The 24094-nt window shown below is 38.1% G+C and overlaps 1 protein-coding gene across 1 annotated transcript in view; it reads right to left on the bottom strand.

Annotated features, from left to right (window-relative positions):
- The window catches only part of PDZRN3 (PDZ domain containing ring finger 3), a 70250-nt gene extending 56093 nt beyond the window's left edge, over positions 1-14157 (bottom strand). The window contains exon 1 of the mRNA XM_087954588.1: positions 13894-14157. Within this exon, the coding sequence (XP_087810714.1) occupies positions 13894-13962 (69 nt within the window). The 5' untranslated portion in view covers positions 13963-14157. The remainder of the gene's footprint in view (positions 1-13893) is intronic.
- Positions 14158-24094: the final 9937 nt, after the last annotated feature.

Here is a 24094-nt window from a genome sequence, read left to right on the forward strand (position 1 = left end):
GGAGATGTTATTTTGACTTTTAAGCTTCACTTTATACCTACTAACTGCAATATGTGTAGCACGCTTCCCTATCTGAATATTTACAAGATGGGTCAAATTCTATTTCCAAGAGTTCTCATCAATGACCATACTGGCTGGTGAAGTCAGGGTGTAAAGATTCATTTATCTGTAAGGACTGTAGGCTTGGGTATTATAATGTGAACTTTTTTATGGTTCAATATGAAGTGTCTACCATAACTTATAATTATGCACCTCTTTAATCTTATATACCCTTACAAAGCACTCATTTCCTAGTACTGTATTATCCCCATTCAGTGACTGAATGAGTATGTGTGGGGCTGTCTGACTCCATCCTGACACTTGGGAGAGTACACCATGAAATAATTAAGAATAAAGTAATGCAAAGACTATACAAAACAGACACCCAGAAAAAGAGAGCCAATGCCATGAAAACATAGGGATTACCAACTATTCTACTCTAAGGCCTGGAGGAAGACTCAGATCTTTGTTAAAAAAAGAGTTGAAGGAATCTCTGAGGGGGACATTGTTCCAGAGAGGAGGCAATACAATAGAGAAGACCCACTTCTTGGATCCCATCAGGTGACATAGTCTAATTGATGACACCCAAAGCATACATACTCTGCCTGATTGTATGTTTTTATTCTCATCTTCTAGCAGTGGTCCAATCTGACCTGGATAGTGTTGGCTTTCTACCTGAACCAGTAAAAGATGGCTCTCCCATCTTTTTGCTATTAAAAGTTCTCCGTCTACTTCTAGCTGGCTGACCAATACAAACTACCCATAAATACATTTGAGTTAAGACTTAGGATAACTTTGTCACTTTAAATGCACACTAAATGTACATAAAATGTAATTTTGTTGCATACAAAGCTGTCAAAATGTCACCACCTCCAATATACACTACATAAATATGACAAATAAATAAGTAAGTAAGTAAATAAATAAATAAATAAATAAATATGCAAGCAAGCATATACCCACATATATTATATATGACATTATATATGACATAGAGAAACCACACAGTCTAGTTCGGATGTATATATGTACATTATTGGTATCTACTCTGACAGGGAGCAATACTACATGGTTCCAGATAAGAATGCACATGGGGTCCTATATGAAAATGCTGGGAACTGGATTTGGGATTTTTTGGGTGCAAAATGCAAGGAAACTGAGCTTTGTCCTCTGCTACTCTCCAGCTTTCTTATAAATATATATTGCTTATATGAACAGCAACCGTTTGTATGAGTAACACTCTTATTAATAAGGCTGTTAACAGCCTACCCATTTACTTGTAAGACTATTAAACTTAGAGGGATTTATTCCTCTCTGAGTAGACCTAATAGGCCTAGAAAGAACTATAATGTTCATTACTGAAATGTGATTTAGGTTACAATTTATCCACATTGCTCTGTGAGTAACATCCACTGAACTCTAAATGAAGGCTAACCTCAGAATATGATAACTTTGTCCTTATGAAAAAGCAAAGAACTTTATATAAAATCATAGTAATTTGAGGATTTGTATTATAAAAAATGTCAATTCTGTTAAACTACAAATGTCTGGATCCCTTTACGTCCTGGTTCAGCTACTTTAAAAGATATCTGCATTTTGAGGAAGGAAAAACACTATAACTTTATTACAAACACAGCTGGGAACAACACCTGTTTTCTAAATCTCTTTTTCTCCCTAGGGTAAAGAGAAAAGAGGTTCAAAATTAAGGTTAATCCCTTTTACAGCTTCATTTAATTTTTTTAAAGAAAGAAATTCACTGGAATGGACTGTATTTTTAAAAAGTGCAGCTGCAGTTTTGTTTAGGAGTAGGTTTCAAGTATCTGTGCATGTGAGCCTCTATATTCCCTTTTCATCATCTATAAATGGAGAAGTAGTAATACCAAGACTAAAACATGTTTTTAATTGAATGAAACAACATTCACTTGTTAAACATATTTAACTTTGCAATAGTGATGAATATCTGTAGCTCAGGTATTGGATGAGGGTGAAGGTTCATTCTTCAAGCTTGCGGTCTGGTTTCTGAACATTTGATTACCAGGCGAGGGAACATCTTCAGCAGAGCTTAGGGGATGTCAGGGTCAGTGTTCTTCTGTTTATAAGGGCTTTAGGTGTGGGCATGTCAAGTGAGGTTTTTGTGATGGGTCAGGTGTGAGTCATCAGTGAGTCTTTTGATGAGTATTGTGATCCATCACATGAGATCAGAGTCATTGGGAGGTGAACTACTGGTGTGTGTGTGTGTGGGGGGTTGCGTGGGTTGGTTAAAGGTTGGTGCTGTATCTGGTGGTGGATTTGGATTCTTAGGGGTTCGTAGGCTGGTTGTAGGTCAATGTGTCTGTTGATGGAATTGTTTGTGGAGTGCCAGGCTTTGATAAATTCACGAGCGTGGCAGACGATTTTTGTGTTGCTCCAATCGAACTGGTGCTGTTTGGTGTCGGTGTGAATAGAGATTAAGGATTTGGGAACACGATGTTTGACTGCCAGCTGGTGTTTGTGGATCCTGGTTTTTAATTTTTGTTTCTCCCAAATAGAAAGGGTGTTGGTACTTACCTGACACGCCCGTTCTCTTTGAGCTGTGAAGAGCATCCAGTAGTGGGAGGTGCTTCAGTCTCCGCATATCTAGGCTGGGCTTAATTTGTGGAACGCTCCTCCTCCTCCATGGTACTCCTCCCCAGTGTTCCCCAGTTTTGGATATAACCGCCCTCGTCCTCAATGCCCTAGCAACTCGTTGGCCGAAACAGGACCCCACCAGACGGAAAAAAAGGGTGGGGCTGGATGCTCTTCACAGCTCAAAGATAAAGGGTGTGTCAGGTAAGTACCAACGCCCTTTCTCCCATGAGCTGTTCAGAGCATCCAGTAGTGGGACATACCAAAGCTTGGCCTGTCCTACGGGAGGGACTCTGGGATTCTGGCCTGGAATCTCCTCCTGGTCCCTGTGGACCCGTTGCAGAACTCTTTGCAATAACTCTGTTGGAAAACTTTTCGCTCTTCAGACAACTCTGCTCAACCTCGAGACAGTCAGGTGCAACCATTGAGGGTCCGGATGTTGAAGGGGTCCCTGGGTTAACGAAACCCTGGCTGGCGGAATTTTCCATGGTGTTGATACAGATAGACTGCGGAGGTCTGCAAACCACGGCCGTCTGGGCCAGTAAGGAGCTACTAGAAGTACTTCCGCCTTCTCGTCCAGCAGTTTCTGGATGACCTTGGGAACCAGTGGAAGTGGTGGGAATGCATACAGAAGTCCCGGGGGCCAACGACAGCGGAGCGAGTTGAAGTTCCCCACTCCTTGCGAGGGGTACCTGGAAAAAAATCTCGGGAGCTGAGCGTTGAGGGGGGAAGCGAACAGGTCCACCACTGGCTGTCCAAATGTCCTGACCGCTTCTTGAAACAGAGACAGATGGAGGCGCCACTGCTCAACCAGTCTGCCTGTGTATTCGACAGACCCGAAATGTGCTCTGCTCTGATGGAAAGTAGGTTGCTCTCCGCCCAACGACACAAGCGTTCCGCTTCTCGCATGAGATGTTTCGACTGTGTGCCCCCCCCCCCCGTTTATGCGAGCTTTGGCTGTTACGTTGTCGGTCAATATTTGTATGTGCTGATTGCGTACCTGTGGAAGGAAGCTGAGGAGAGCCAGGTGTACTGCTCGAAGCTCCAGCCAGTTTATGCTGCATGACTGTTCTATGGTGGACCAGCAGCCTTGGGTTGTGAGCGATTGAACGCTACCCACTTCAAACCCCTCCGACGCATACATGAAGCGAACGGACACCCAACATGAAGATGTGGCACGACCATGAACGCGAAGCCAAACAACAGGATCACAGCTCACCAGCTCAAATCCCCCGGCAACTAAGACTAACCTGAGCACAACCAAGCCTCCACCTGAACAGAACACACCCCCAGCCAATCAGAACACAGCCAAACCCCCAACCAATGAGAACACACCCCCAGCCAATCAGAACACAGCCAAGCCCCCACCCAATCAAGTCATGCCCCCACTAGCAGTTAAAAGGAAGAAGCAGCTGCAAGCTCACATTATTCCGAGAAGCACAAAGCCGAAGACACAAGCCTGAATATGATGAACGAGACTTCATCGAAACGTCGCCTAGATACTTCCAATTTTACGTGGGAGAAAACCCAAATAACCAAAGATATATATATATATATATATATATATATATATATATATATATATATATATATATATATATATATATAAATAAAAATAAATATATAAATATAAATAATATAAATATAAATATAAATAATATAAATATAAATATAAATAATATAAATATAAATATAAATATATACACATACATATATGCAACTTGCACCCAAAAGCAACTTGCACGAAGAAGAACTAATAGCGCTGCAAGCCCTAAAAAAGGATAGCAGCATAATCATACTTCCAGCAGACAAAGGGAATGCCACAGTAGTAATGGATAGAAAAGACTATGGAACAAAATTGGCAGACCTACTCCAAGACTCCACATACAAACCCATAAACACGGACCCAACCACATATCTGGAAAAAATAACCAAGAAGAAAATTATAACCAGCCACATGAGCAAAGAGATCCAACAGACGATCATCCCAAGAGAAAAATCTCCCAGATACCCCAAACTATATGGCCTCCCAAAAATACACAAAGAAGGCATACCTCTCAGACCCATAGTCAGCTCCAGAGGAGCACCACTACAAAACCTAGCTAAACACTTAGCAAAACAGCTACAGCCCCATGCTGAAACAGCAGCTTCACATGTACAAAACTCATACCACTTCTTGGAAATGATCAAAGATCTACACGTGGAACAAGAAGATCTGCTTGTAAGTTTTGACGTGGTTTCACTATTCACTCAAGTCCCGATAAAAGAAACTCTTGAAATCATCAAAAATAAATACCAACCAGCTAAACACCTCATGGAACTAACAGAACACTGCTTAACCAACACATATTTCATATACAAAGGACAAAGATACAAGCAAATTGAAGGAGCCCCTATGGGATCACCACTGTCACCCGTCATTGCAAACCTGTTGATGGAAGAATTCGAATTCAGAGCCCTGGCTAATGCCACCCACAAACCCAAATTATGGTTAAGATACATCGATGACACATTTGTGATTTGGCCCCATGGAAAAGAAAACCTAAACAATTTCCTAACACACCTAAACAGCACACACCCCAAAATCAAGTTCACCATGGAAACGGAAACAAACAAACAACTACCATTCCTAGATGTACTAATCTACAAAAAAACAGAAGGCACACTAGGACACACCATATACCGGAAGAAAACACACACCAACCGCTACCTCAACGACCAATCCCACCTCCACCCAGCACAGATAAACTCCGTGGCCAAAACACTAATCACTAGAACCAAACACCTGGCAGACAAGACACACATAAAGACTGAATTATGCACCCTGACTAAAGTACTGACAGCCAACGGCTTCCACAAAAGCAAAATCACCGGCTTGATCCACAAAAACACACTGAGACATAATGGAGACCTAGAAGATGAACAGACCTATGGAACAGCTGTCCTGCCCTACATAAGAGGTACTACAGACAAAATCAGTAAGATACTACACAGGCATCACATCAAGACTGCCTTCAAAACAGACAGAAAAATAGCAGCCATCCTTAGAAACCCCAAAGATAAAATTGACCTGGAAAACCAAGGCATATACAAAGTCCCCTGTGCATCATGCCCAGTCACATACATTGGACAAACCAATAGAAGAATTAGTACCCGCTTGGATGAACACAAAAATGCAGTAAAAAAGCTGGAACACACTTCCTCACTAGTCCAACACATGAAAGCCACAGGTCATCGCATCAACTTCAATGGCACCAAAACCCTAGCCACTATAGAAAACCCCAGCCACAGAATCATCAGAGAAGCCATAGAGATTGAAAAAAGACCTGAAAGCATGAATAGAAGAGATGATTCCACCAGACTGTCAATTATTTGGAAGCCTGCACTCACAAACAAAAAAATCTCCACACCCCTAGCCAGGCAAACACCTGGGCACAAACAGTTCCCCCCTGATACCTCCATCTCAAACACACCCCAACCAGGCACCCAGATGAAACCTAGCTTCCTAACAAATAGCCATCCATTTCCATTTAGCCAAGCTGCACTAAAAGCCTCCAATACAGGAACGCAATGTTGCCAGCCAATCAAGACACAAAAAGAGCCACAAAACAGACAGAAGATATTAGAAACACCAATCAAGCAGAACACAGCAAACTCCAAGACCAATAAACACAGACCAAGACTCCCAACCAGTCAGGATGAAGAAAAAACCATTCTGGCACAGTAATAGGCTGCCCCAAATTTAAAACTGAAACAACTGTAAAAGTCTGACTCACAGACGAACACAACACAGAAGCCTGATGATGGCAGATGAGATTCTGCCGAAACGTTGCTACAACTTTAAAAGCACAACTACAATGATGTGGGAAAATACCTGAACAAAGCTGAATACCATACATGTAAGTACCTAAAATTTAAGAAAACAAATATATGTATATGTATATGTATATGTATATGTATATGTATATGTATATGTATATGTATATGTATATGTATATGTATATGTATATGTATATGTATATCTATATCTATATCTATATCTATACTATATCTATATCTATATCTATCTATCTATCTATCTATCTATCTATCTATCTATCTATCTATCTATCTATTGGGGAACTTTGTGGAAAAATATCTTCTGGTGGTATCTGAATCTACCATTGTCTTCTTCACCATAAACTTTTCTCTTGGGCAGAATCTGGTTGAGTGGCCAAGTCAGAAAATAGGGATCAATGCTTTACAGTACTACTCTTCAGTTAACTCAGTTTCAATGTACACAGCTTTACTGCTGTTTTGGTGCTCCTGAAAATGAGCCATGACTTTCCTTTTTATTATTAATGAACATAACACAACCCATTTATTAAACCTGTACTTTCCCCTCTGCTCCTGATGCCTGTTTTTTCTTCCAGTATTTGACATGTGACAGTAAAGCTTCAAGTAAATGTTCCCACTGCTTCCTCCCCTGTGAATTCTTGCCACCTGCTTCCTAGCGTTGAACAGATGTATATATGTAAAACATAATGAAACCTATTCATTCAATCATTTATCATTTTAAGGAGGAAAGATGCTTTCTTATAAGCAAAGCACAATAGCTATACCATCTTTGGTTTAATATTTTAGCATAACTAAAAATGCTACAATTCTTGGAAGGAATATCAGAGAACAGAGAACATCTATCAGCCATGTCAGTTTAGTCTTTATGATTACTATTATTTTTATTTTAATGTATAATGTAGCTGTTTTTCAATATATGCGCACATAGCCATGCATACATAAAATCCTATCATGAAATGTAAGGGAATTTTTTTGTAGATAATTGAACAAAAATATTGCATTATTTATAAACAAATGAACAGTAAAAAAAAATCCTATTGCCAGTTTCCTGAAATGTTCTAATTAAGAATGGATTTTGAGTCACAGAGAGGCATGAATATCATTATGAGCCATTTTTCAGAAAGTTACAGCTCTCTCAACTGATGAAAAGGATGGGCCACTTCATCTGCAGAAAAATGTCTACAGAAAAATCATTGTCTTCAGCACCTTGTCTTTTATTATAACATTGTCCTTTAATGAAAAGTGTATCCATTTTTCAGGTGGCATTCACTGCCTTCTCAAATTCCCAAAATGTTATTATTTACCAACCCTGCCATAAAGGCTGATGATAGTACATTAAATAATATGTCCAAGTTTTTAGTACTCAAAGTCGCTAATACACGAATGGGCTATCAAAATATATATTGTATGCTTGGAACTCTTAAGTTTGGAGATATTCCTCTGGCTGATGCATCAACATTTATTTTTTACTTTCTTCTCTTCTGCAAATTTTGTATTGGACTTATCTAATAAAATGCATTCATCAGTGAAAACTCCACACAATTCTGTACTCATGAGAGGAAGCTTCACACAATATTGTGTACACTGGAGAAAATGGCTCATTAAAAATATCTATGAGAGAAGAAAAATATATACCAAAACTGCATACAAACATTTTGCATGACCGAGTAGACCAGACTAAGGAACTTATGCTGTGTAAATCTAAAACTACTTTTATGAGAAGAGCTGCAGTATATAGGTTGTCCTCAATTTATGACCATTTGCTTAACAATGGTTCAAAGTTACTATAACCTTGGGAAAAATGAGTTATGACCTGGCCTCCCACCTCCAGAGTCACATGAATGCAATTTGGTCAATGATAATTGACTCACGTTTACATCACTTTCAGCATCTTATGGTCACATGATCATGATTTACAACCTTTCCAGCTAGCTTTGGACAAGCAAAGCCTTCTGGGGAATCTTGATTTGCTTAATGACTGGATGATTCACTTAATGACCACATGATTTGCTTCACATGATCTGTTAAAATGATTGTAGAATCTCATGTCATGACTTGCTTAAAGACTGCAAGGCTTAGTGACCAAAACTTTGGTCTAATTGTGATTGTAAGTTGAGAACAACCATATCTATAGTAATAGAATCTTATAAGTCTGATTGTGCTTCCCTCCACCCGCACTTTATCTTTGTGTGAATTAGTGGGGAATCCTATCTAAGGTATTTCCTCAAGTAAGTCTTTTTGGAATGGGCTTAAACTGTGCTTCTCTGATTGTTGCCTTGGTACCAGATCTTCTGACTGTCCTTCAAAGTCATTCTCTGTGTCCTCTTTATTGGCCACCAATTTAATATGTTTTATTAAATTTATTTACAAAGCCAACATTATTAAAAATAGCTTCGCTGACTAATCTGGCCAGAATTGATCAACTCAGTGAATAAATTAACCAATAGCTGGAATTGTTCATACATATACACATGTTCTTCCCTTACAAATGATGGCTAGTATTACATTGTGATATATGTGTATAGTCAGAATGGGAAACCAGGAAATAATATGATTGATAGATTTTTCAGTCATAACATGACATTGATGAGTTGAAAAGTCCTCTTCAGCCAAAGTATCGCCTTGGTTTCTCACAATTGATGATAATAAATCAGAATAATTCCTGGGAGGAGTAAATAATAAAATGTGGTTGTGGGCTTGTGTGTTCTGAGGAAGATATGCCAGACAAGTCTTACCATACATGACACGTCTTATCAGAGGAGCCAGATGCGAGGGTTGTAAAGCACTATGAAGTGGTATATACGTGTAAGTGCTATTGCTATGCAGTTTAAACAAGAAAGGGTTGTAGAGCAATATGAAGTGGTATATAAATCTTAAGTGCTATTGCTATGTACAGTAATTTACAGAAAGACATACTGGATCAGTTGTCATAGAGGTCAACAATGACCTTGCTAGGTGTTGGAGTTCCTTGACATCTGATGACAAATGGGCTACAGGCCTTAGGACTGTTGGCTGGGCAACCAGGGCTAGCAGCTGTAGGACTACTGGAAGAAAAGTTGTTTACCTATTGAAAATATTCAAAGACTGAAAACAAAGATCTGAAGGACAATGAAGATGCACTGAAACTAGTATACTAGTTTGGCTTACTGACTACTGGAGATATCAAGCTGGTCTACAAGAAAGACCAAATGAAGAACACAAAAGAGACACGACATGTCAAAGTATTACTAGGTCAGTACATAAACAAAATAGCAAGCAAAGCAGATCTGTCAATTGAAGAAAGAGACAGAGAGGCTAATTCTGCCTGCACAAGACCAATCCTTAAGAACAAATGTATGCAAAGACAGAATTGAGAAGATAGTAACAGACAGTAAATGCAAAGAAACTGAAGAAACAGAGGACCACCTAGTTAACTGCTGGAAGAAAACTGGAAAAATTGACTATAAGTAACAGTATGTTATATTGGAATATCTTGAAGAATTACTCTTTGCCTGCAAGCAAGAACTGATGGGGTTACAGAATAGACAAACTAACAGAAAATAAAGTCACTAAAGTGTTCTGGAATTTTAGAATTCTAAAGAGAAGCATCTGTCACATAACACCTCAGACTTAACAACTATTCATAAGAAGAAGAAAAAAGTCTGGAATCTAGATAGTGGATATTGCAGTACCTGGAAACAGTAGAAGAGAAGAGAAAGAACTGAAGAAAATAACAAAATACAAAGGCCTGTGAACAGCAGTAGAACTATTATGACAAAAGAAAGCGAACACAGTAGCTACAGTGATAGGCTCCTTGGGTGCAATTCCAAAACTTATGGAACACCACTTAAACAGCATGGGTGTTGACAAAAATCACAATCAGCCAATTGCAAAAGGCAGCTTAACTTGGAACAGCTTATATCTCCTATGATAATACCTTTAACACAATCAAACATCTCTCTATATCTGGTTCTTGGGAAGGATCTGATAAGAAAATAAAATGTCATATGGCTGCTATATGATTCTTTCATTAACAATAATGTACAGGTAGTTCTTAATTTATGACTGTTTGTTCAGTGACTGTTCGGAATTAGAAGAATGCTGAAAAAAAGGGACTTAGGACCCCTGCCCAAAGCTATGGCTGCTGAAATATCTTTCAATCACATGAACAAAATTTGGGTGCTTGACAATCTGCCATCCCTTATGACCAAGTAAGTGCAGGAAAACTTTCATTCTTGAACTTATGTTATTGCGTATGGACATGAAAGCAAGTAGTATTTATATACCATGTTACAATTTAATGAAAGTGTGTTAGGTTAAGTCTATTATCTGCTTATATGATGTTTACAACCTTACAGTTCTAAAATATTAAATAATTAAATTAAACAATAAATAAAATGAAGTCATTACAGTTTATCAAAATATCTCCACTTTTAGGTTTTACATGTGTGCGTACACACACACACACACACACACACACACACACACACACACAAAGACCCATTCACTGTTTCTTAAAAAAAAAAAGATAAACGATTGCTATTCACTTTGAAATTATGTCATTGGTTATTATTTTAGTTTTTAATTTTCTTTACATCATTAGTATATGCCACTGGATTACATTTGTTTCAGATAGTATTTCTGTCCAATAATTCTCTGGTAATGAACCAGCCCTCCACACAACCACTAGAGAAACTGTAAAACAAACTTCTCTCCTCCCACTAATGTTTTGATAAAGTTGAAGCAGCACATGAAAGATCAAGGAGCGCACTGTACTTGAGAGAGAAGAAAATTCTTCTCTTAGAATATAATAATAAGCACATCCCAAAGTAGTAGGTATTTCTTCTCTTTTTCCTTTATTTCATGACTAACTGGTCTAACCATGGTTTGCTTTACCCATAGGTTGGCTGTTTGTAAGCATCCTAAAAATTGCTAAATAGTTTGGGGAGCTAACAATAGGAACATTAATGCACTCTAAACAAAGGACAGGACCTTATTATTACCCAGTGCATTCCTTTAACTTGCAGTGCATAAATCACTCATTATGCTGCTAAACCTTATCAAAAGGCTCAAGACTATTATCTTAAATCCACCAACTTAGAGGGTTTAAAAGTTACACTATAAATTGTCTGAAGCCCATGAAGCCCAAGTACTTCATTTTAACTAATTGTGGATCAAATTGCTCAATAAATAAAGGGGGAAGAGAGGAACCTTGGAAAAAAGTCTACTTTGGGAAAAAATGTAATGCAAAAAACCCAACAAACCTGTATTGTTGCTTTGGGATACACTTGTGATGTATTGTGCATAAAACTGTTTTACCCTTTATAGCACATTTCTCATCAAGTTTCCCAAATCTTATCCAGAGGTTCTCTCAAGTGTCTGGAGCCAATTAAGATAAGAGGCTTATAAGAAGGTTATACACAGGAGGAGAATCTGTTGCATTGAAAAATATTGTTTCATAGCCAAAGTTGAAGATTGTTCGGCATATTATATGAGTAATAGATTTAAAAATCCTTATAGCATGAGTTTCATATGCACGGCCCAACTGTAAATATAAATATATGATTGATGTGTTTTCTCCTCAGTGTGGTCTATATTTGATATCTTCAGTATTCCAATTTTGTGATGCGAGGTTTTATTACCTCATTAGCTGCTCAGAGTCACTCTACAAGTGGGTGGCCCCTATAAATGTAAATAAATAAGTTTGCTCATGTGATGTAAGGACTTGATACTCTAATGTCCCCCTAAAGGACAAAAATCACACCTTCCCTGAAATTAATAATCATAAAAAAATAATGGTTCATTTAACACACTGTCTGGGAGAAAGGATATTTGCTATTCCCAAGAGTCCGTTAAATATGGAAGGATGTCATTATGGTGGTTTACATAATTTGCTTAATAATGTTACTATACAAATCATGGAAACTGGTACAAATAACTATTTGCATCAACATGGCTGTTATAAAATTAAGATAAAATTAACTGTCTTGTCCAACTTATTTGTATGCAATGGATAGCTCTCTTATTTTGAGGAGAATACCTAAAGGATCAAAGCTTCATTATATTAATCTACATTTTCTATCTTCTGAAGCCGGAATGACAGGCAAAAAAATCTTACTTTAGTTTAAAACATAAGATATAAGATATTCTTATAAAGGGACGTAGACTGCTTCTGTAAAAGATCCTGACAATGTCATGTTTGTAGTTACAAAATCATTTCTTGGTTAATTGCATCTTTCAGGACAGGCAATACATCCATATGAGGGTTTAAAAAGCAATTCTATTCCTTTTCTATTTCTGTCAGCAATAGAGCAAGATCTATTTTATACACTACATTGTGAATGCTATGAAAAATCACCTTTCTCAATAATTTACAATAACACCCTCTGCTGGCAAGTATTAAAAAACCCTCCAGATTTTGTATTTAACAATACATGCAGCATTGTTGCTAAACTACTTAAGTGTTTTCATTTTGTAAAACACTACTCTGTAAGATAAAAATCAGTGCACATATTACTTACATACAGATGAGATGTATTTCTAAAGGTAGGTTTTGATCTGTCAAAGCTTGTAAATATTTTTTATAAAGAGAAGTTAAAATAGTTTCTGCTATCAAATGGCCTTTTTTCTTTTCACAATTATGATTTGACAGCATCTCCCTTTATCAGGTATACAAATCTATAGTAGGTTGTAATGGATATTTCAGAAGGAACTTAACAGGCAGAGTAACCAATATGAAAAGAAGAGAAAAAGACCCAGAAAGGATTCATTATTATTAAAAGCTTTGTTTCCTCTTTATTGGGAACTTGGGATAAGCAATTTTATCAAATGGTATAAAAACAATTCTGAAAGAACTAGTCATCACTGACTCACAGATTTGTGGAATCCAATACTTACAACTTGGGTAAGTATTTGAGGAAACATTTATTCATTTTATTTATAGAGCCATCTTTCCCACAATTTGTGACTCTGACATCAGTCACTGATCTGATTCCTGTAGATAACTAAATTAATGCACCTGTAGAAATAAACACCACAATATTGGTAAACAGAAAACTCCCCTTGTAGTCTGTCAATCATAATTCATGCTACTCCAAAGTTGTTCAGAGAGCTTACCAAAGCTCAACTGGCTGAGATGTTTTTTTAACCTGCCAGTGGGAACATTCCACAGTGTGTTACATTTCAACAAATATTTAAACTTCTGTCAGAAGGCACTTGTAACACACTTGGCTATTCGGGTGCCCAAACCTTTCCTTCTGCCAAAACAAGATGCCCAAACCTTTCCACTGAAGTAAGAAAGAAATCTCATCGAGGAAATCAATTAAAATTCCCCATTCATTCCTTCACCCTGTACTAACAACCACTACCACCAGTTATCACTAGGATAAGTTAATATACCCTCATCCTTGCAACTGGAAGCGAAAACAGGATTACCTGGCAAACTTCATAGAGTAATTTGTATTGTTCTTCTTGCTTCTGAAGAGAGCACAAGCTGCATCCCATGTTTCAGAAAAAGATTCTTCCTGATTTGCTGTGAGAGCCAGAAAGTTGTTTCCAAGCATGCAGGCAAATACTCCTCTGTCACACACAAGATAATCAGATGAAACTGAACCAGCTCGGAGTGGAGATGCTCTGATCACTTCTCTGCCTTCTTCCTTAACACACGCCCTCTCACGGTACACAACCCTCCCTCTCTCCTGCTTTAGTCCAATGCACACACTATATACTGCTATTCATGCATATTAATCAGTTCTCATTGACTATTCATAACAGGCAAGATACAGAGGCTATAATTGCTGCCTATGACAGCTGAAATTTCTCTAATTAACAAGCAAGCACTTCAGTAGCAAGGCATAATAAAAGACACTAACAATTCTGTAAACCATTTTGTAGCAATTACAAATAAACAAAACTGCATTTTACTGTAGTCCCCAAGGATAATTTTTAGCATACTTGAGCAGATTAAAAGTACATTTTAAATGTAAGTCATATCCCAAACACTTCTGCTGCAGAAACCCAACAATAATGGGCTATGTTAACCTATACAGTGAAGTTAAAGAAAACAACAAATATTTAAAATAATTCAGCTACAACTAAAGAAACGTCTGTTGTGAAGAGGCCAGATGTTGAACAAAGGGATTTAAGACCTTCTGGAATAATGTTTCTTGACACCGGCAACTTTAAGATGTGTGGGCTTCAATTTCCAAGTATCCTAGTCAGGATATGGGGGAATTCTCAGAGTTAAAGTCCACACAACTTAAAGTTGCTAAGGTCAAGAAACACAGTTCTGGAAGCTATGAAAATTGGGAGGAGGTTATTCTGAAACCTTTTTAAGGCACATTATTACCAGATAATCCCATAATAGCAAAGTTTATCATACCTGAATTCCCATTAGCATCATAATAATTAGAATGTGGTTATAGCACCTAATGATATCAGGTAATATTGTATAGCTATGCTATGTTTATGTATATATAATACAGAAGAAAGATATTGCAGGTTTCTTTAAAACCCACAATATGTGTTCAAAATAGATAGTGACTGTTATAACTCCTCTTCGAGCATTCAACCTATAAATTAGAATTTCACTTGTAACACACTTGGCTATTCGGATGCATCAAGACATACTGATTTACTGCCTTCATCTGATAAATACTTCATATTGTCTTTTGTCTTTTCCTCAGGTTAAGCACTGACAAGAAATAATTAGAACACAATACCTATGCTACAATATACCAAGGATTGGTTCATATGTTATATAATTCTTATTCATAAGTTAACCAGAGAGATGGTTTGATATTATAGTTACAGAACTAGACTTCATGACTTTAGGCCAGTGGTGGGATTCAATTTTTTTTACTTCCAATTCTGTGGGCGTGGTTTGGTGGGTATGGCAGGGGAAGGATACTGTAAAATCTCCAGTCAGAGGTGATATTTGCTGGTTCTCCGGACTACTCAAAATTTCCGCTACCGGTTCTCCAGAACTGGTCAGAACCTTCTGAATACCATTTCTGCTTTAAGCCAATCATTATAACTTCTTAGCATACAAGTTTGTTGTGTAGATAAAATGGGGCACAGAAAAATGTGGACATTCTAGCAATTAAAAAATGTTCTGAACTAAAATCTAGTTTACACCTCTGCTAAGTTCTAGAGCTCACCCAGAATCTTCCAGCACCACTTCTTTTATTCCTGAGATGATTCATCCCCCTGAATATGTAGTGATGACTTGCAAGTTTATTTCTTTGTTAACACACATGGAGGACTAGTTTTTTTCAGATATACCACAAGATTGCAACAGATAAAAGCTTGTCCCAAACTGGCAATAAACTTCTGAGTTTAAAGTGGAACTTTCCCACAGTATTCCTTATAGAAATGTGATTGCTAGCTTAGCTCACCAAATGATATTTTATATTCAGTATGAAAGCCACATGAAATGTGAATAATCTAAGGTTGTGCAATGATGTACTTTCAAATAAACATTTATATTGTAAATATATTGCATCATATAAAGGACAACTTTCAGCTGAAATGGTCCAATGACACCCATATCTTGCTTCTACCTATGCTGATCTCAGTCTCCAGTGGGTCAGAAGACACATTGTGATGATATGTTAAAACAGGGGTGTCTGGCAGCCCACGGGCCAGATGCATCACACACAGGCCATGGCCACCCCAGCTCTGTGAAGTGAAAAAACATTGCAAAATGTCACATGAAATAAATAAGTAAAAGAGGACCTGACCTGGGGTGCTCACATTGCAGCACTGGTCAAAAGGGCCCAGCAGAGATTATACTACCTGAACTTCTCAGAAAACAACAACTGAATGAAAAACTGCTGGTGACCTTCTACCGCTGCACCATATAGAGTATCTTAACTTACTGCATCTCTGTATGGTTTGCCAATTGCACAGTGGCAGATAGGAAAGCACTCCAGAGGCTTAACATCATTGCCCAGAAGATCATTGGTTGCCCTCTCCCCTCTTTGGAAGAGCTTTATAGCTCCCACTGCCTTAAGAAAGTTCAAAACATTCTCAAAGATCTATCTCATCCTGGGCACCCTTTTTTTTTTGAACTATTACCATCTGGTAGACGATACAGAATAATAAAAACAAGCACAAATAGGCTGAAAAACAGCTTCTATCCCAGGGCAGTAGCTCTTTTGAATTCTACTGTATAGTGCAGTGTTGGTGCGGTGTTGCAGGTTTTCGGTTCAATGTGTGGAGTGTGAAGGATGTGTGTTTGTGTTTATTTTCATGGTCATGATATGCACTGAAGATGGTGTTTGATTTCTGTTGTACAAGGTGCAATGAACTAAACTAAACATGACAGCAACATGATGCTGCGAGTTTGACACCCGTGTGCTAAAAGTAATGAGGTTGGGTGTTATGGTACACTTAACATCTTCACTTCTCCAAATTTCATTTTGTATAAAGATGAACATTTTGTCATTTTTATAAATGTGATCAGCATGCTTTGAGATAATTTATAGCAGTGGTAGGAAGACTCACAATCTCTAGTAACCTATTTTTTTTTAATGCAAAAAAGGAAATAGTTCTGTAGGAGAAATTTCTCTCTTAAACATTGGAAACCGTGAGCATGGAAAAATAATACTCAGTATAACAAGTATTGGGCAAAGTGCTAAGAAGACAGTATTGAGAAGACTTGTCTAGTCCTGCACTTACTGAGTCTTGCATTCTTAGGTAGTGACCTTACAAAGCTACTCTGTGCTCAGTCAGATATATTAAATTGCATGCTAAATTTTCTCTCTCTTGTGTTACAGTATATATGCCCTTCTGCACTTGCGTCATCACCATGTAGTTTCAATATCTACCTTTCCAATGGTAAAATAAGAAGGTTCTGAATGACATTGTACCAGTTGCAACTGAAATAAACCATCAATTTATTCTAGCATTATTGAGAAAATGAAACAAAATAGGAATCACATGTAAGCAGCTCCTTAGAAATACGAAATTAGAACACCAGAGTATACTTTTAAAATGTTCCATAATATCAATTGGGAGGATAAGTCAAGAAACTTGACACTTCATGTTCTTGTTAACAAATATTCAATCAACTATGCAACATGCATGAAATAAGGTCCACACAGCTAGGAATCAAGTCAGTAATTCAAGCAAAAAAGCATAAATAGATTTGGCTTTTTGTTTTGTTTTGCACCCAACTCTTAATCTTAATGCATTTCTACTTCCTAAATTAACTCACATTATAATATGTATGTTCCTTATGAGGGTTTGCGGAAAGTGGCTTCATATATGTTGGGAGCAATGTACATTTGCCTGACTGTATCAATAGCCTAATTAACTCTCTTTCATTCTGAACATTTCTTATATGAAAAGAGGGCAGAACATATGAGCAGCTGTTCCTTTGTAATAAATCATACCATTTATATATGCTGAGTTCATTTAATGATGATGACCACTCTTGGAAACAAAGAAAAAAAAAACATGTCTTTGAGCAATAGCATTTATTTCTTAATCTAGATTTTTCATTTCCATACAAAATTATTTTTAATCAGCCACAGAAATTGGGCAACCTAATCAACTCTGAAATAACTATAAATCCATGTGAAGAATGTATTGCACCATCAATAAGGCTATTTATCAGGTCTTTCCTATGCTCATAAAACTCTTATGACTGTCATTAGAGTTTGGCTCTTTATAATTAGAGACTAGTCATTTGTGAAGATGGAAGGGGTTTTTTTTGGCTTATGAATAATTGGAAGCACTGGCAAAATGCAAGAAAAATGACACCAAGGGCAAATTCTATGAAGATACATCTAATGCCAATTTTTGTCCTCCTATGCTGAACAGAATTTTCATATTCCTCTTAAGTTGTACATGGCTACAAGATTTGGATTGCAAATATCCTAGTGGATAATATGAAGATTACTTCATTGCCATCTAGTTGCAGCCCCATTCTGATATCTTACTATCATCAGTTTAATTATCCTCCAGTTCCTACATTTCCTGGCTTTTGTGCCCTCATCACATTGTTGCTGTCATGTCAATGTTGTTCAGTGTCATTTCCATAGACCACAAATTTGTGTGATACCAGCAGCAGCCAAGGGACAATTGTTCTATGGACTTTTTGACAGCTTCTAGTAGAGTATACTACAAGAGCCTCTTCACTGTTTTCACTGTAAATTGTCCTTAGTTCCTTATTAAGTTGATTTATTTGTTTACTTACGTTATCTTCTTTGCCTATTTGTGATCTCATCCCAGGCTCTTGATGGCTATAAAAATCAGTCCTTTCCTATCCTTTAAGCTGATGGAAGACAGTCTCCAGAAGCTTTCAATATTATACAATTATAAATTTCCATGCTTTGGGAAATTATATTTAAAAGAAAGTTTTCTGCCCCAGATTATTATAATTTGCAAAGTAAGAACAGGGACTTTTTAAAAAAATAAATCCATCTACAAGGAGAAAGGAGGAACAAATATAAATAAATAAATTTAGATGGCACTTTCATCTAAAATTTGCATGAAATCTTATCATCTTGAAACCAAAATTATGTTAAAATTCCACAAAACGGTGCAGCTTTAATGCTAAAATAGTTACCACATAATAATCTCCTGTAGACATAGGAAAGAGATAATAGTTTACTTTTCATAATAGAATCCCAGGTTCAGACTCTGGTTTTAAATCAAAGTGGAAAAGATCAGACTGAAATCCAGAACAATCTTACAATAACTGGCCTAATATTTATAGATAAACCAGCTTGATTCTGTAGAAAACAGATATTGCATGAGTTAACAAAGATGGAACAACATTTCAATCCCCACAATGGACAAATTGCTGCAAAAGTTGATGGAATTGGCAGAGATGGCTACATTGCTTTGATCAAAGGGGAAAAGAAAACACTTCAGTACTTTTGTTTCTATTTGGAAACCACTTCTGGACTTTGTGCTTGAGGTAGAAAAAAAAAATGAATCTTCGATTCTGGATTTTACTGATTAGATAGATTGTTATAGAAATGGCTACTTTATATTATTATGTAAAAGTAAAAAGTTGAGGTTTTGTGTTACGGTTTTATTCTACTGCACCAGAGGGAGTCAGACATCAGAGTCTTTTTTTTTTCCTTTTCTCACTTTTTTTCCTACGCTTCTCTCCTTTCCATTTCCTTCCTTATTTTTCCTACTATTTGCTTTCATATTTTTTTATTTTATATTATAAACTAATAAAACTGTAAAAAGTAGATATTGCATGAGTTAAAAATCACAGTCTTTAAGTGCTATACATGCTTTCAAATGACACAAATGATATCCTTCAGAATTCAAAGAAGCAATAGCAATAGCACTTAGACTTATATATTGCTTCACAGTGCTTTATAGCAGGGGTCCCCAACCACCGGTCCCCGGACCGGTACCGGTCCGTGGAACAATTTCTACCAGGCCGCCGGTTTGCTGGGTGCCACCATCTTGTTTTGATGAAAAAGTGCTTCCGGTGAGCTTTTCCGGGTAGAAAGCGGCGTTTGGGTGCTGAAAGAATCCTCGCGCCTTAGTTTCATCGAGGGGGGCAGGCGGCTTCAAACAAAACTAAGGCGCGAGGATTCTTTCAGCATGCATGGCAAGGCGAGCCGAGCGACCGTCCCGAAGCCGTCCCGAAGCCCATCGACACAGGTACAAAGGAGGAGTTGAAGGTGGCGGGAAGAAGCGGGGGACGGCTGGCTGGCCGGTCGCTCGGCTCGCCTTGCCATGCATGCTGATGCCGGTACCGGGCCGTGGATGATTTTGTGATGCCGGTACTGGGCCGCAGCACAAAAAAGGTTGACGGCCACTGCTTTATAGCACTCTCTAAGCTGTTTACAGAGTCAGCATAATTTCCCCCAACAATCTGGGTCCTCATTTCACCCATGTCGGAAGGATGGAAGGCTGAATCAACCTTGAGCCTGGTGACATTTGAACTCCAAATTTCAGGCAACCGGCAGTCAGCAGAAGCATTGCACTCTAACTACTGTACCACCGAAGTGCATAAGACCTCTTTAAAACAGATGTATCTTTTTTCAGACTTCTGTTTCAGCTTGAAACAAAGACATGGCTGCTTTAAACAGATGACTCACTAAAAGCAGAAGATTCAGGCAAAAAGCTGAAAAAAATTAAAGTTGCTCTTGCACTTATGCTCATATTCCAAAATATCTTCACTGATTCACTTTTTAACATTGCACAGCTCTACTGTTCACTAATTAAATGGAAGGTTTGTAAAAAAAAATCTTTGTTGCGATATTCACAGTAAGTGGAATTTTTTAAAAAAGAGTGGAGCTGACAGATTTGTTCTTGTAAGAACTACAATATTTCTGAAATCTTCTGGATTTGACACATGCTATGTAAGTAAATGACAGCAGTTTTTGTTAAATTTTATCCTCTTTGATATGCTGGACAGGAATACTCAAAACCATGTGTTTGAGTTAGTCACAGTGCAATCAGATTTAAGTAGTTTACTGGATTAGAATCTAGCAAAAATCAAAGGCAGGATGCTTTTCGCAAACAGTTTTGGCAAATAAATATTTGAAAAGCATTAAAAATGAATATTCAAAACCCTCAAGTTTGTTTTTGGATTATGGGGATCTTCAAGAATAATATTATCTCCTGTCCCAGACATTCATTACCTTCATGCAAAGCTACAATCTCTTTTTCAAAAGGATATTTGAAATACAGACTACCTGACAAATCCTTCTTATTCTGTGTATTGTAGATGTAGGAATGTTGTTTTATTCTGAATTAACTGCATTAGTTAATTATTTTTCTACCTGAAGGAATTAATTTATGTAAAATGAATGTGTGTATGTGAAACAGGCAAACATTATTCCTTCCATGGAACAAGTCTCATTACTATCTAGTGCGACGCTACTGCCCTCTATTGGAATGATTTCAGTTTTAAGTGAAGCCACCAAGAAGAGCAATCTTGACTGCATTCTTCTTAAGTGAGAACACTTCCTAGTATTTACCCAATATACTTTCTTCAACATATGGGCTCTGAAATCTTCTTTCAAATAATTTTGATAGCAGATATGATGGTTGAATCTCCCTGCACACCCTACAAATCTATTTGAAATAACCATAACTGAAGAATTATTTGTCTAGAACAATGGTGGCTAACCTTTTTCGGCTCCTGTGCTGAAAATTGCATGCGCGCGCATGTGCCAGCATCCAGAAGGCAATGCATGCTGGGGCCCCCCCACCGTCTGCGCCTACATGCATGAACAATCCCCCCACACCATGCATCTCCACGCATGCATGCACGATCCCCCTCGCGTGCCATGCATCTCTGTTCATGTGTGTGCGACCCTCCCCTGTGCCCTTGCATATCTCTACGCAATTATGTGCATCTCCCATGCACGCCCTGTCCCCACGCATGCATGCCAGATACAGGACAATCAGCTGTCGGGAGGTTGCACACACACGCATGCACAGTGGGGTTCTTCTGGGTGACCTCTCGCATGCTGCCAGAAGTGGCTCTCTGTACCACTTTCGGCACGCATGCCATAGGTTCACCAACAAAGGTCTAGAAGCATTTATTTTGATCTTAAGACACTGGCTCGCAAATCAATGAGACACTGAGTGTGTTTCATGTTTGGCGGTCAAAACTCTTTTGAATCAAGAAAGATTGTGATAAAAGCTGACTTGAATCCAATCAATCTGAGGCTCAGAAACGGAGGGCTGAGGTCTTCACATCCTACAGCATCTTACCTGCCCTGCAGAGGTGAAGCTTTTCATTATGACTATAGTTCTGAAGTGATGCCTTTCAAACCACAGTTACACCAAGCAAATGGCCTCCATCCAACTACAACCAGGACTTTTATTTCCTGGCTGGTTTTAAAGCATTGCCTATAGGAAAGCCAACCTTCTTTGACCTCAATATAACTATGCACAATTAAAATCTTCCCCAAGGAAGAGTTTTATGTTTACAGTTGTCATTGACAGTGACTAAAGGAGTGCATTGAGTTCCTGCTGCTATTTTGTTACAATTCAGGAATTACAACTGCTATGTGTAAGCAGATCCATGGTATTTCCATCTCAGGACCAAACCCCTAGCTGTTTTGGTCTTCCCATGAATACAAAGATGTTCTCCACAGTTTAGTATACTGCACAGCTGAACACTCAGCTGTTGATAATGTATTGATAATGTAACATTTTGGCAATTTCTGAGTGGGCAACTGGAAAAAGATCATTAGATTTATTTACACATGCATTTATTTTAAATAAACAAACTGTCAATTATCAATCCGGGAGCTGATTTTAGCATGCTAAGAAATGCCAGGAACAAGCTGCTGTATCTTCATGAAAGCCAGACAAATAAAAATGGGCACTCCTACAGTATTGATATAATAGCCTAGGTCACAGCTGACAAGATAGTATCCTTCAGGATCTCTGGTTGGCCCCTCATTTCCTGTATGTCATCCAGAGTTTCCAAGGTTAGATCTGCTATTCATTTCTATAAGATAATTAGCTACTGTGGACATAATATATTTAGATTTCAGCAAGGCATTCAACAAAGTAGACCACAACCTACTTCTTGGTAAGCTAGAAAAAAGTGGAATAGATAGTACCACCACCAGATTGACTCGCAACTGGCTGACAAACCATACTCAATGAGTAGTCCTTAATGGGTCTAAGTTTACATGGAGGGAAGTAAGCAGTGGGGTGCCACAAGGTTCTGTCTTAGGCCCAGTACTCTTCAATATCTTCATTAATGACTTAGATGAGGGAATAGAAGGGGAACTTACCAAGCTGGCAGGAATAGCTAACACCCAAGAAGATAGGCTCAAAATCCAGATGGATCTTGACAGACTAGAACACTGGGCCGTATCTAACAAAATGAAATTCAATGTAGAGAAAAGTAAAGTCCTACACTTAGGTAAGAAAAACCAAAAGTACACATATAGACTGGGTGAAACCAGGCTCAATAGCAGTAACTGTGAGAGGGATCTTGGAGTCTTAGTGGACAACCAGCTAAATATGAGCCATCAGTGTGCAGCAGCAGCCAAAAAAGGTAATGCAATCCTAAGTTGCATTAACAGCGGGATACAACTGAGATCAAGTGAGATACTAATACCACTCTATAAAACCTTAGTAGGACCACACCTAGAGTACTGCATTCAGTTTTGGTCACCACATTATAAAAAAGATATTGAGACTCTAGAAAAAGTACAGAGAAGGGCAACCAGGATGATTAGGGGACTGGAGGCTAAAACATACAACGAACGGTTACAGGAACTGGGCATGGCTAGTCTAGTGAAGAGAAGGACCAGGAGAGACATGATAGCAGTCTTCCAATATTTGAGGGGCTGCCACAGAGAGGAATGGGTCAAGCTATTTTCTAAAGCACCTGTAGGCCTGACAAGGAATAATGGATGGAAACCGAACAAGGAGATATTTAACCTGGAAATAAGGAGAAACTTTCTGACAGTGAGAACAATCAATGGAACAGCTTGTGTTCAGAAGTTGTGGGAGCACCATCACTTGAGACTTTCAAAAGGACATTGGACTGCCATTTGTCAGAAATGGTGTAGGTCTCCCGCTTGGGCGGGGGGTTGGACTAAATGACCTACAAGGTCCCTTCCAACTCTGATTATCTGTTATCTATTATATTTCCAAAGAATTAATCAAATATTCTCATCTT

This window comes from Notechis scutatus, chromosome 2 (assembly GCF_049901735.1).
Source record: "Notechis scutatus isolate UNSWTSFEM ecotype Mainland chromosome 2, rNotScu1.2, whole genome shotgun sequence".
NCBI lineage: Eukaryota > Metazoa > Chordata > Lepidosauria > Squamata > Elapidae > Notechis > Notechis scutatus.